Source organism: Lepisosteus platostomus, chromosome 22 (genome assembly GCF_059453375.1).
Source record: "Lepisosteus platostomus isolate fLepPlt1 chromosome 22, fLepPlt1.hap1, whole genome shotgun sequence".
Taxonomy (NCBI): domain Eukaryota; kingdom Metazoa; phylum Chordata; class Actinopteri; order Semionotiformes; family Lepisosteidae; genus Lepisosteus; species Lepisosteus platostomus.
In genome coordinates this window covers 12871775-12884322 of record NC_142632.1, presented here as the reverse complement: position 1 = coordinate 12884322, position 12548 = coordinate 12871775, and the positions used below count along the sequence as shown (strand labels likewise).

At 37.8% G+C, this 12548-nt stretch overlaps 1 protein-coding gene across 3 annotated transcripts in view; it reads right to left on the bottom strand.

Moving 5' to 3' along the window:
* Positions 1-6547: 6547 nt before the first annotated feature.
* Positions 6548-12548, bottom strand: part of caln1 (calneuron 1) — a 51781-nt gene continuing 45780 nt past the window's right edge. For all 3 annotated transcript variants that reach the window (XM_088615877.1, XM_088615874.1, XM_088615876.1), the window contains exon 6: positions 6548-10354. In XM_088615877.1, coding sequence (XP_088472003.1) covers positions 10227-10354 — 128 coding nt within the window. In that variant the 3' untranslated portion in view covers positions 6548-10226. The remainder of the gene's footprint in view (positions 10355-12548) is intronic.

The following is a 12548-nucleotide window of genomic DNA, read 5'->3' as shown; positions in this document are numbered from 1 at the left end:
GGGTGTACCCTGCCTTGCACCTGTTGCTTGCTGGGATAGACTCGGGCACCCCCGCAACCTTGAATTGGAAGAAGTGCTTAGAAAATGGAGGGATGGATATTAACTACCACTCAACACGAATTGGGTCTTCTCAAAGGATTTAAAATGAGCATTATAAACACATTTCTTAATCTAGAGAGAATATCAATAGAATTAAGATAGACATTCTACAGCCTCCTCGTGACCTCTTCTAAGGTGAGCATTTCAGCAACCAAATAACCTGAAGATGTCCACTCGGAAGGACAAAAAAGGGAATTTGCAAAAAGAAAAGCTACAAGATTCTTCCTTGTCTTCCTCACCTGTGCACCCTAGCCTCTACACCGTAATTTGAAGTCAGCGCCTTTTCTAAAGGGTTACAAGTTTCCAAAAAAACACTGGGAAAACTGGTGGCTCTCGTATGCTGACCAAAGCCATTTTTAAACAACGATCGTTGACAATAAAGACATAAGAACACTTGATTGCTAATGAAAAGTGATTATTAATATACCCACAACAATGTGCCTCTTGCTCACGCAACGCATCGACCATCATTTTTTCTATTTTTTTAATTTAATTTGATCTTTTTTTCTTGCCAAGTTCTTCCATCGCGTAAAGGTTTTTCTTTACGCAACAGTATGCCAAGACAGCACACACCTCGCCCCGTCTCCAAAGCAAGCGTTAATCCAGCCTTCCTGACAGCCCCAGTTAAGCGTGGAGATGTTGCGGCGTGTAATTTACTTGAAAGTGATTAATCATGAGTCATGCATTTCATCGCATACACCGGCCCAGCCATTTCAGGATCAGGGACATTTTACAAGGTTCTAACGTACACCACAAGGATTTAAAGGATGGGTGGGAGAGATACTTCATCATAGGACTGCTTGTTTGCTTGGGTTTTTAAGTACGTTACGCTTCAATGAAAGCTGTTAAAAATTTCAGGTTTCACAAAATAGTGCATCTCCTTGAGATATGGAGTATTATTCTAGAGTGGACATTCTAGATTACTTTCAATAAATATATCCTCCGGGGAATGTTGAATTAATAGTTCCAACAGTCTGTACTGTGCATTTGTTTAGTGAAAAGAAACATTATATTGAATATGTAGTGAATTTGCGTGATGCTAGATTGAATAGTATTGCTAATTCCTGAGACGAATGTATGAAAATTACGTTATCTGGTGCTTGCCGACTCCAATATGCTGAACCGTTTACATGGAACTAAGCACATCCTAACTACAGTATGCTGCAAAATACACATCGACCTTGGTGCTGAAACATACAGTAGTCCTGTAAATACTGTTCTTGCTAATGAACTTGCAAATACTCGACATAATGCTCAACTATCACAGAAGCACGTGAAGCTACAGAATTCTTCCTAGAATTAATGCATTTCTAGGAATGTTCTAATGATCAAGGGATTTCCATAATTTCATGTCAAGTACTGTAATATTTACTTTGATATTCTTTTTTATCACAATGCAGTAGTTCATATAATTAACATCGCCATAGAAAAATATAAAGACTGTCAAAAACCAATCCAAGCCGGGACTAACAGCCAGGATATTAAAATTACTCGGATATGAAGGTTTATAAAGGAGAGAGCCATGAGGTCTAGCTTTTCGATTTCTGCGCTGGTACGCACGGCGAGTTCCCCGATTTAATCGGCTTGCGTGTGTTTCCACAGGTTTAGCTGGGAAAGGGGATCAGATTTTGTATTTGATCAGTATATACCCAAAGCTTACAAATATGTTGCAATGAACTCCGTGCTATTTTTTTTATAGATTTAAGCGGGTTTTTTTTTATAGATTTAACTTAATTTCTAGCTGGCAAACTGATCGGTCTGTTCAACATCGCAGAAACCGTGATAATGCCAGTCAGTTCGGTTTAGGGTCTGCTTTAACATACAGTACGTACTCTCATTAAAGGATATATGAAGTAAAATATTCAAATAAATGCACGAACACATTACACTGGAGGTAAATGGGAATGCAGTCTTATACAAATTAAGCCATATTACTTGAACTCACTACTATTGAACACTTTTTTTGCAAGAAAAAGAACACATGATATGAGACGCTAGGAGTGAAAAGGTTGAAATTTGAAAGGGGGCGACTCACCGAATTCATAGTCCAGCTTGTCCACGAATGTTTCTCTACTGCATAATGATACGAAACCGTAGCTTAGAGTTTACTTTCTTAATTCTTCGAGGTGAAAAGTCACATTTAACTAAGTTTAACTTTCGATTAAAGCGAGTTACACAAAAAACAGTTGTTCAATTACCGGTGCGTGAGCGTACCGCACACCAGGAGTTAATGAAAACAGCTGATATCGGCCATCAGCCCAGCCATCACCCACCTGCGTAATTTCACTGACTCTGAGACTCATTTTATACATATCTAGAAAGAAAAACTAAATTGCTAAGAAACAGTATACCTTAAATGAATTGTAACACAGATGGATTGAGCTGCAGGGAATATTCATGTTCTAAAATTAAGATTAACCAGAAATCTAGACTCCAGCAGGGTGCAAATCCTTAAAATATATATTTTGTAATTGTGTTTATTAGCCATAATAATTCATTGAATGTTATTTTTGGAGATGAAGGATGCCCATTTGTGCGCATGTTTAATTTATGTCCATAATTATATTTATAATCTACCACGTAAACCTGTACATTTTCCCCGAAAGTAATAAACCGCGTTGTGCTCCCCCTTGTGGCCAGATGTAGGCTATGACACTAATGATACAGCTCCATGGCCAAAGCAAAGAGCTTCTGTCTGAAAGCCCCTTGAGACTTTTAAGACTACAAACACTGTGAGTGCAGCATTGGCTTTGAATAAGAAGAAATGTGTCCCTAAGATTCCCGCCTGCATATGCAATAACGATACAGGTAATTTTACATTCTGCACCTCTTCATCATGGGTAACTGATACTGTTAGACTTGTAGGAATTTTCAGATTCAGTAGTAGGCCAGACTCGTTACTGTATAAATGTATTATTTTTACTAATTCATGAGTATTAATTCAAAACGTTTGCACAGTAATGGTGTAAAAACCAGCCTGGTTCCAACCAGTCCAGTCCTGTGTTTTGACAGAAGGTCCCTGAGGTTCTCATACTCTCTAGTTTTTTCTGGAGTTGAACATATTCCTGAAAGCATTTCTTCTCTTCCAAACTAACTGGCGCTCTAACAGAGACAAGTCAGAAATGTCACTTTGTTCCCTGGTAGATTTCACTCCATAGCAACAGAATGGCACTCTTGTACTGGGCTTTCTCCTCACAACCAGAGCTTAAAAGCACTTCATAGCAAAGCGACATGCTGAACCAGCAATGCAACCTAAAAGTCCTTCTACCCCTGGGAAAGAAAATTGTAGGCTTTTTTGTTTCAGCAGACCACACGTTATCTTATCGAAGGTTTTATGCATGCATTTTCCAGCTCTTTGGATGATGAGCACTAATGTTATAAGAATATCACATAATTCAGAGATTTGAGAGTTCATGCACTTTTGGACTTTCTTTCAATGAGATACCCTATTTTATGAAGGTGGCAGAGGATAGCATTGCTATCTCACAGCACTGGGACCCTGGGTTCAATTCTGGATGCTATCTGTGTGGAGTTTGTCTGTTCTTTCCAAAAACATACATTGGGCAACGTGAATGGAGAGTTGGCTCTGGTGGCGCTGTGTGTATGTTTGTCTCTGTGTGCCCTGCAATGACCTGATGTTTTATCTAGGGTGTACCTTGCTTTGCACCCGTTGCTTGCTGGTATAGGCTCCGGCTCCCCCGCGGCCCAGAATTGAAAGAGGCACTTAAAAAAATGAACTGATGCATTTTGCAACCCATAGGAGTGATGGGAAAAGAAACCAGATATGACAGCTACTTGACTTGCATTGGACCAGCAACAGCACAACATGAGCTAAACACCTTAAGTGCTCCTGCAGGTTCCACTGAGATTTGCACAGTCCCAAGAGCCACAGGGGGGTCAGAATTAACCTCATGTGCACACCTACGCTGGGCTCACAAACATATGCCCATGTGTACATACAGTAGGCTCTATGCATTATCTGTTTATTAGATCCTAAAGAAGGATAATAGGGGGACAAGTGTATTAGAGGTTATTTGGAACAACTAGCCTGGACTGACCAAAACCTCTCTCACTTTTCACGAGGAATGAGCTGGAGAGCAGCTGTAAGAGTGGTGGTGAGAGAGGCGCAAGAAAAACGAGCAAAGGGAAATCCAGAATACGGTATATACTGTATATACTGTATATGTAGATGAGCAGTAGTAGGCAGGATGAGGATCTAAACTTCTGTTATAAACTCTGCTTTTTGCATGAGTGGGATATGCCTCTGGAATCCACTGAATTGTTACTGGGTTGTGATCAAAGCAGGAGTAGAAATTAACCAAAGTATTATGACACACAAATTATATCCCTAATTGAGTTAGCTTTGTGAACTATGGCACACTAATAAACTGCACCTTATGGTGTGTGTTGGGGATAAGCAGGCAGACTGGTGAAAATAAGCAAAATGAAGACTGATGAACAGCAAGCAACAGACTACCTCCATAGCCTCCTTGATTGGATACCTGCCTTGAACTTTCAAGGGAGTAATGCGTCTGCATTTCTTTGTTTTGCTCTCAAGTTGTCCTTTTCATATTTCTACAATAAACGACATCAGGGTGAAATCTTGTCTCTGAAAAATACCATAGTTTAGTGTCATGCTTCATATGTTAAGGAAATAAGCTGTAGTCAGTCAACAGCCTCTCTGTTTCCATTATGCAGCTGGTGCACATCAACTTATCAAATTATTAGATGTTATAGTTATGTATAAGCACCCACCCCAGTGACAAATGTATGTGACCAGTGCGCATGTAAAGACTCTTCTTTATACCTGTACCACGATATCAAACACTCCAGAATACCCTCAGAGGTTATTAACCTCTTAGATATTAGAGAGTCACCTTCTCTAAACTCCTTCAAATCCAGACTCAAAACCTTCTTCTTCAGAAAAGCCTTTACTTAACTGGTTCCATTCTTCACCCCTCTGCTCTTCTTAATACCATCTTCCACGGTCTCCTCTATTGTTATTGTTGTATTGTTGTAATTATAATTGTGTCCTGTCTTGTGAAATTTTCTTATTTATTGTTGTAGTTTTCTTATTTATTGTTATTGTCATCCTGTAAAGTGCTTTGAGAAGCCACCTTTAAAAGCGCTATATAAAATAAAGTTTATTATTATTATTATTATTATTATTATTATTATTATTATTATTATCTAAACTATCATGAAAGACTTCCAAAGATATGGATAAGGAAGATGTTATATTAAGGTAAGAGATGCCTGACATACCACCGTGTCATTTGAAACTCTATACCTTTGAAGTGTATTGTGGTTACTTTGCTGTACCGTATCCATTTGAGCTGCTTGGTCAGTTTAAAGCCGATTTCTCTGAATGCTGGAAAAACCTTTTAAGAATGTGCAGCATCCAGATACCTTTGTCATGAATGTCTATGCATACATACAGACAATATACACGTGTAGTGACTATAATACAGTAGTAGAGTTCCCACTCCATATACAGGAGGCTAGAGTTTGGGTTGGGTTTAGATTTTGATTTAAAACAACAAACCTGGTGATTCCTGACAGGTTTGCTCAAAAGGCAGGTAGCCATCTTGAAGAGTCCTTGACACCAGGTGACATAGCCTGTTCCTGTGTAGACAGCCTCGTGACAATAAACAGATTTAGGACTCGGGTGCCCACCCTGTCTTTTACGGATTCAAAATGATCTTTCTGGTTTAGGTCTCTGTAAGCGACTATGCTTAGCTAACAGGTATAGATCACAGGCAACAACATGTGCCCAAACCACTATGAGTAAGTGTGTAAGATTAGATTGTTTTTTTAAAGACTACAAAAAGGCAAAGATAAGGTGGGGGCTGTGAGCTTGCTAAACAATCACAAATCCATTTTAAAAGCGTGTAACTGTTATTGACACAGACACAACCCATCCTGGAGTGCCAAAAGCATTCTGTTTTTCCTTCTCCTTGAGTCCTTACTTACCTAATTGAGCTCATTACGTGCTTAACTGGACAAAGTCCTTTCCCAGTTCCTAAGAAGCTGGAGGTTGAGTGGGACCTGTAAAACCTGGACAGCAGCCCTTGAGAACCCGTGTTGGGGTTCCCTGTACTACACCTGGAACACATTTCCAACGTGGAAAAATACCCATTAACAAAGCCAAGCGAAAGACTTCCCCACCTTGTCACAAAGACCCCTTTTAGACCAGATACATTTTACTCAAATCCAAAGCCCATTTTAGCAGGGCTTCCACATGCTTGGTGCCCAGGGCAAAATATGAGAGTCAAAATGGAAAAGAAATTCACTCACCTACACAAAATGCAATCCAGGATAGCAGCAAAAAACAACAGGACCAACATACTATTCAGTGTCAACACTGAAAAGCCAGAACACAAATGCACAAATCACTTATGCAAAAGAATTCCACAGAAAAACAAGCAAAAAATAAAACACTGACACATTATAAAAACTTTCATTTTATTGCATAAATGCTGTCCATTTATTTTTGTACAGATTTAAATATTTACAATTGTTTTATTAGCTTTTTTTCTCTACTATTCATATTAGAACAATGATCATACCTTCTTGTCTATTGCCTACATATATAATACTCTGCATGCCAAGTTTACATATATATTTATATATATATGTATTTATATAGACTATGTACATATTTTTATACAATAGTTTGTCATTTAACCACCATGCTACTGAAGTTTAAGTCAGACTGCTTAGTTTTCTATTTCAATTGTCCCTCCCACTGAAATAAAGGGATAACTCCTAGAGAAGCTTTCAAACGCTTTGCCAATGTTTAAGGATGAAATAGCACTAGCTCCTTGTCCAATCTGAAAAACAGTTGGACTCTAAAAGCATCCATCTATACTATAACATTTGCCATCAGAGTTCCAAAAACCATACAGCGCCAGCGCCATTCCAACACTGTCTTTGCCAAAATTCATGAGAAGAGTGATTTCGAAGGAGTTTTGGTAAAATAGTATTCTGTTCATGTTCTATGAATGGTGATCAAACTTCAGAGAAAGCAGAGTACCAGAAATGAAAGGAAACAGACCTATGCATATGAATCCATAACAAAAAGCTAATTGTTCACATTTCTTTCATTTTCCATAGTGAATGATGTGTTTTCTTCCCCTTTCTACCTCCTTTGTTTCTCCAAGAAAGCAATAGGATTCAAACAGCCTAACTATCCTGTCGACCTTTAGTGATAAATAAGAAAATATTTTCTGGGAAGCTTTGGGAGCTACACAGATGGATATATTCATTTTAAGCAGGAACGCAGCAATGAACCAAGTCAAACAATTAGCGTCTTAATCCTTTAAAAATCTTTATATATCTTTATATTTTTTCTCAACATAGGTGGCCTAAGTCATGTGTGAATTCCTTCTGTAGAATGTTCGGCATCCTGCCACAGAAGGCAAATGTTATTTTTTCTAAGTTGAAAGGTGGAAGAGCAAAAAATAATTGCTCTAAAAGAATAAATAAATTGATTAGAAATAAACATTGTGGATGCAAAATATAGATCAAACACATGCAAAACATTAAAGCAATAATGTAAAAAGTATCACACAAATGTTTGCGGCTGTGCCCAGAGAATTTGCATCTCCTTAGTATCCACTCTGTGTCTGAAAACAGTAGAGCATTAGCTGTAGAAGCTCTCTGTAATTTTTGACATAGCCACCAGATGACACCATTGTATAAATGACATTAAGCTAGCACTTAATAGCACATTACTTAGCCAGTTACAGTGTAGCTGGTTGTCTATTTGCAGTGAAATAGAAAAAAATGGAGAGAAAAAATAGCAATATCAAAAAAGGTGCCAACAAAATAATTGATTTTCTGTTTCCAAATTTAACAGCTTGCTCTGAGGGAGGGTTAGAAAATATATACATACTCTTTTGCGGGTTTAATACATTTCTGCTGTATGGCTTAACACAGAGGTTGTATAAGGGATTGATAGACTAATGACAGGTTACTCTTCTGAGTGTTCCTGCCATCAGCATCAGTACTCAACTCCCTCATACACTACTGAGATCTTCAGAAGCAGAACGTATTAAAGGGCTCACAAATCATCATGCACGCACATTATCATCAAATAACACTGGATACAGGTCATACAATAAGGGGTATATACAGATTTATTATTAATAGCATGCATTAAATGTAAGCAGTCCTCAGAAAACTTAAGGTGGTTAAAATTTGTACATTACCAAGAAGGTTTATACAGGAGTTCAGAAGTACCCTCGTTTAAAGCTTCAGTGTCCAAGGTTAAAAAAACACACTAGGAAAAGACAACTACTGCACCAAAGAGAACTTCTTCTCCTTGTGTTTGTGTATCATTTCACTTCTTTTCTTTTCCCTCATTTTATCCCTGCATTTTGCTATATGTCCATTTCCCATTTCTGATTCTTTGTGTTCTCCAATAAAATAAAACGTCTGAGGTCATTTTCTTTAAGTGGCCAATGTACTGGAATATACTACAGTACTTGCCTATATATATATCAATGCTCATAGCAGCAATAAAGCTCTGCTTTCAGGTCATTTTGGGCACAAATCCACCCGTTGTCAGGGTTTCAGCTGAATTTCAATCAGCTTTTCTTGTGACCCAAGTCACAAAAGCGCTAATGGTAATGCACGTAACAAACATTCGGAACAAGCCAATATGTATAGTTCCCAAAAAGCACAGAAAAGGAATATATTTAAGGTTAATAAAGTACCTTGCTTGCTTATGGAGAACTGAAACAACACATCAAGGAAAAATAAAAGAAAACCATCTCAAATATATCTTACCTCCAGTCTTGACAATACAGGTAAAGCAGCCCTTACAGAAATTAAATCTAAAGCTTGGTTGGGTAATCTTTGCAATATTTGTTCCAGATGAAATATTGCACACTCATCCATTTTAAAGGAGGATAGGTTGTCTTTACTATTGACAAGACAGGCAGGTTGGAGCAGAGCTCAGTGAAACAAAAGAAACCTCTATTCTCAGAACCCCTAGTATTTACTGCATTCTGCCCCTGCCATTGGGCTGTGAGTTCATATGGGGACATATAGCTGAATATAAAAGAAATATAGGTCAGAATTGAATCTGAAACAGACTGTAAAAATTGTCCAGTCAGCATAGTGTTAAACAAGCCTTTGATAGAGTTCGCATTCACCTCAAGTACACTGAGGCTCTTGAAGATGAAGCTGAAAATTTCTGAGCTAATTGAGTATTTGTTTTTGATGTTTTGATGTTATGAGCAAGAGACTGGGATGGGTGAAACAAAAGACCTACAGGCAGCTGTGATTGTACAAAAACAAAAACACAATTTTGCATTAAACATAATCATTAAAAGTGTCGTGTTTAGCTCCAAGTCTCACTCAATTACATGCATAAACGATGAAACACGGTCCCCATTTGACCTGAGCTCAAAAGAAAGTCTATAAAATTCCAGCAAATGTAACCTGAGAAAACAGATGTTATCTTAAATATTCCAAAGGTCTCATTAATAAGCCTGAAAAACCTTGAAGGTAAGTCCTTCAGTTCATCCCAAATGCAAGCACTAAAAGCTTTGCTAAAAGAAATCTTAAAAATGGATACAGAGTCATGATATCAAACATCTGACATATGAAGGCATTTTAACACCACCCCCTCAAAAAATGCTATGGACCATAATGGTTATTCTAAAAAAACAGTAATGAAAACATTTTTCTTGGAGAGATAGTTTAGCACTGTCCCTTGCTAATCTCAAACCAGTTGCTGATTACTATACACAACATTGCATCAATGCTTACTGAAACTGGAAGCCTGAAACACTTAAAATAACAACAGCTCAGGTGGAGTGATAATTCAGAACTCCTGTACGTTATTGCATTAGGAAACAAAATACCCTAAAAGCGATAGACAGCCCTTTTATGTCCCTGCCAGAAAGATGTAGTTGAGTCTCCAGACAAGTCACACTACCGGCTTCATTCTCAATAGACATGTTTTTCTGTGTCACCCACCTGCGGGGGAAAAAAAAACAACCCTTTCTCTTCTTAAAAACGGATTTGTTTGATTTTTCTTTTTCTTTTTCTAAAAGGAAATGAATTCACCCACTGGCATGCGCATGCATGGTTAGGCCCTGTTCACAGTGCTGTGGCTATTCCATGCCATTCCTTAGCATCTGATTGGCAGCGATGAGCATAACACTGATGATGAATGCCATGGCAAAGGCGCAAATAAGGCTCTTCCGGACGCACGTCTGTCTGTTCTTCTTTTTTGAATGGACTGAAAAAAATGGAAAGGAGACAGTCACGATCACAAGGACAAGGTCATTTGAGCGGGCAGAGAATAATGCAATTCAAAGGTGTTTCTGCGTGTGGGTTTGACCTTTAAATGTATTACTGGGCGTGAAGCAAAAATACACTACAAATTTTAAAGCACTGTTTTTTTTTTTTTTTACTTTCTGCATCTTTAAAAGACATTTCTCAAATCTCTAATAAACTTAGAGCGAACAATTTGTTTCCCTCTCTTACTAAGGATTCAGACATTTCAGCAATTTCCAGTTGAACTACTGTACATCCAGTCTTTTTACTCAGGGGAAAAACAATATCCGTTCTGATTCATGGATAATAGGCTGGGTGTCTGTGACATGGGTGCCCTTATTTACTCTACAAAATAAGTCAGTGCTTACAGCTTGTGTGTTTCAGATGTTTATCTGCCAGGAAAATGCAGTTCAAACTGAAACAGAAACCAAGTTATTAGACTCAGGCAGCCAAGGAACAAAGAGGATTGGAATTGCAAACATGCTCCATTCCACAATATTGTTTTCATTTCTCTCAGCCTCTGGAACAGGATCCAACTCGGCAGCTCTCTTTTGCTCCAGGGCAATCAAGACTTTCAATAGCGTAAGGAATCATTTTGTAGAACGCTGACGATAAACAGGAGTTTACCACCAGCCTGAAAAGTATGAATTCCAGAGAATTCGTTCAATCAGAAAGCAATGTGCTACTCACAACCTTGGGAAGAGTGCAAACCAACTGCAGATTTCCCAATTCACTTTTAGCGTGTTTCATTTTCATGTCCAAATTAGTTTTTATCCCAAATGAACAAATTAATGAATTTCTGGACACATGCACAACGGGATTAGATGAGGAAGGAGAAAGCAGAACTCTAATTCAAAAACGCTGCAGAACTACATGTAGTATTCCAAAACATCAAAAAGTCCCTGATGCAGAAGTATGCCAGTGTCATTAGTGCTGAGCAAATGAAGAACAGCCATGACTGGCATTTAAAACCCTCAAGCGTCAAAACAGTTACACTTTATATTATCCCGTTAATTAATTTCAAGTGGCTGTAGAACGCAAGTTCAAAAGCAAGTTATAGGTGGCGAGCACATTCAACTACAATATTCCAATCTGGATTTGTAAAACATAACTAATACAAGTAATTAATACAAATTAAACACAAATCACTCATTCAGAATATCCAATAAATAAATGTTAACAATTCACCTCATGAAAACCAATACTTAAAACAAAATGTCTGTAAACATGAGAATATGGAGTGAAATGAGAGCCTCAAATCATTATTAATATCAGACAGGTGCAAAGTTATTTAATGTAATTAATCCATTCAGATATGCTGTATGACCAATACAGATCAGGATCATCCCCTTGATGTGACGGATATATTTGATCACTTCCACAAAACACAAGATTCTAAATGTAGAGACAGACAAATTGGAAGATTCTGATTAATAGAGAGTTCTGTTCTTTCTCCATATAACATTTTTCAGCTTTTATTTCTACATTTACCAAACAGTATGGATGAGCCAGATGAGCCTCCTCTTTTCTGTAACTGCTCTTAGGTTCTTATATAATCATGCCTGAAACAGGGTGGATCTGTCAAACTAGTAAGCATATTGGATTTTAAATTTGTAAAAAAAAATACTAGAGGATTGTGAATATTCTTATTACAAAAAGGGGCAATGGAAAATAAGGTTCCTCATCAAATTAAAAAAATCACACTTCAGAATCAACAAAAGCCAGAGCAGAAATTGTAGGCTCTGCCCTTTCCTGAGCAGTTTTAAAGAAGATCTGTAATGGTGTTGGTAAAAGGAAGGTTTGAGTGGTTTGTGAAAAGAATGCAATTCAAGATTTTGTGCAATTTTGACAGGAATGGCTATTGCTCAGAACTTATTTATGTGCCAGTTTTGACAACAATAAGGTATTTAAATATTTTTTGAAGTGGAGTTTCCATTCAGTGGAAAATGTAATAGACTAGACAGTATTGCTAAATATGTGGCATGTTATAAATTACATACCTGTATCACTTCAAAACCAAACCTAACCTGCAGGACAATTTTGCAATGCAACCCAGTAAAACATTTTACCAGTCTATTTACCAAATTGCAGAGTGCCAGCAAATTCTGTGATCCTCCAGTACTGAAATACATTTGCCTTTCTCCAGGTAGAGACAG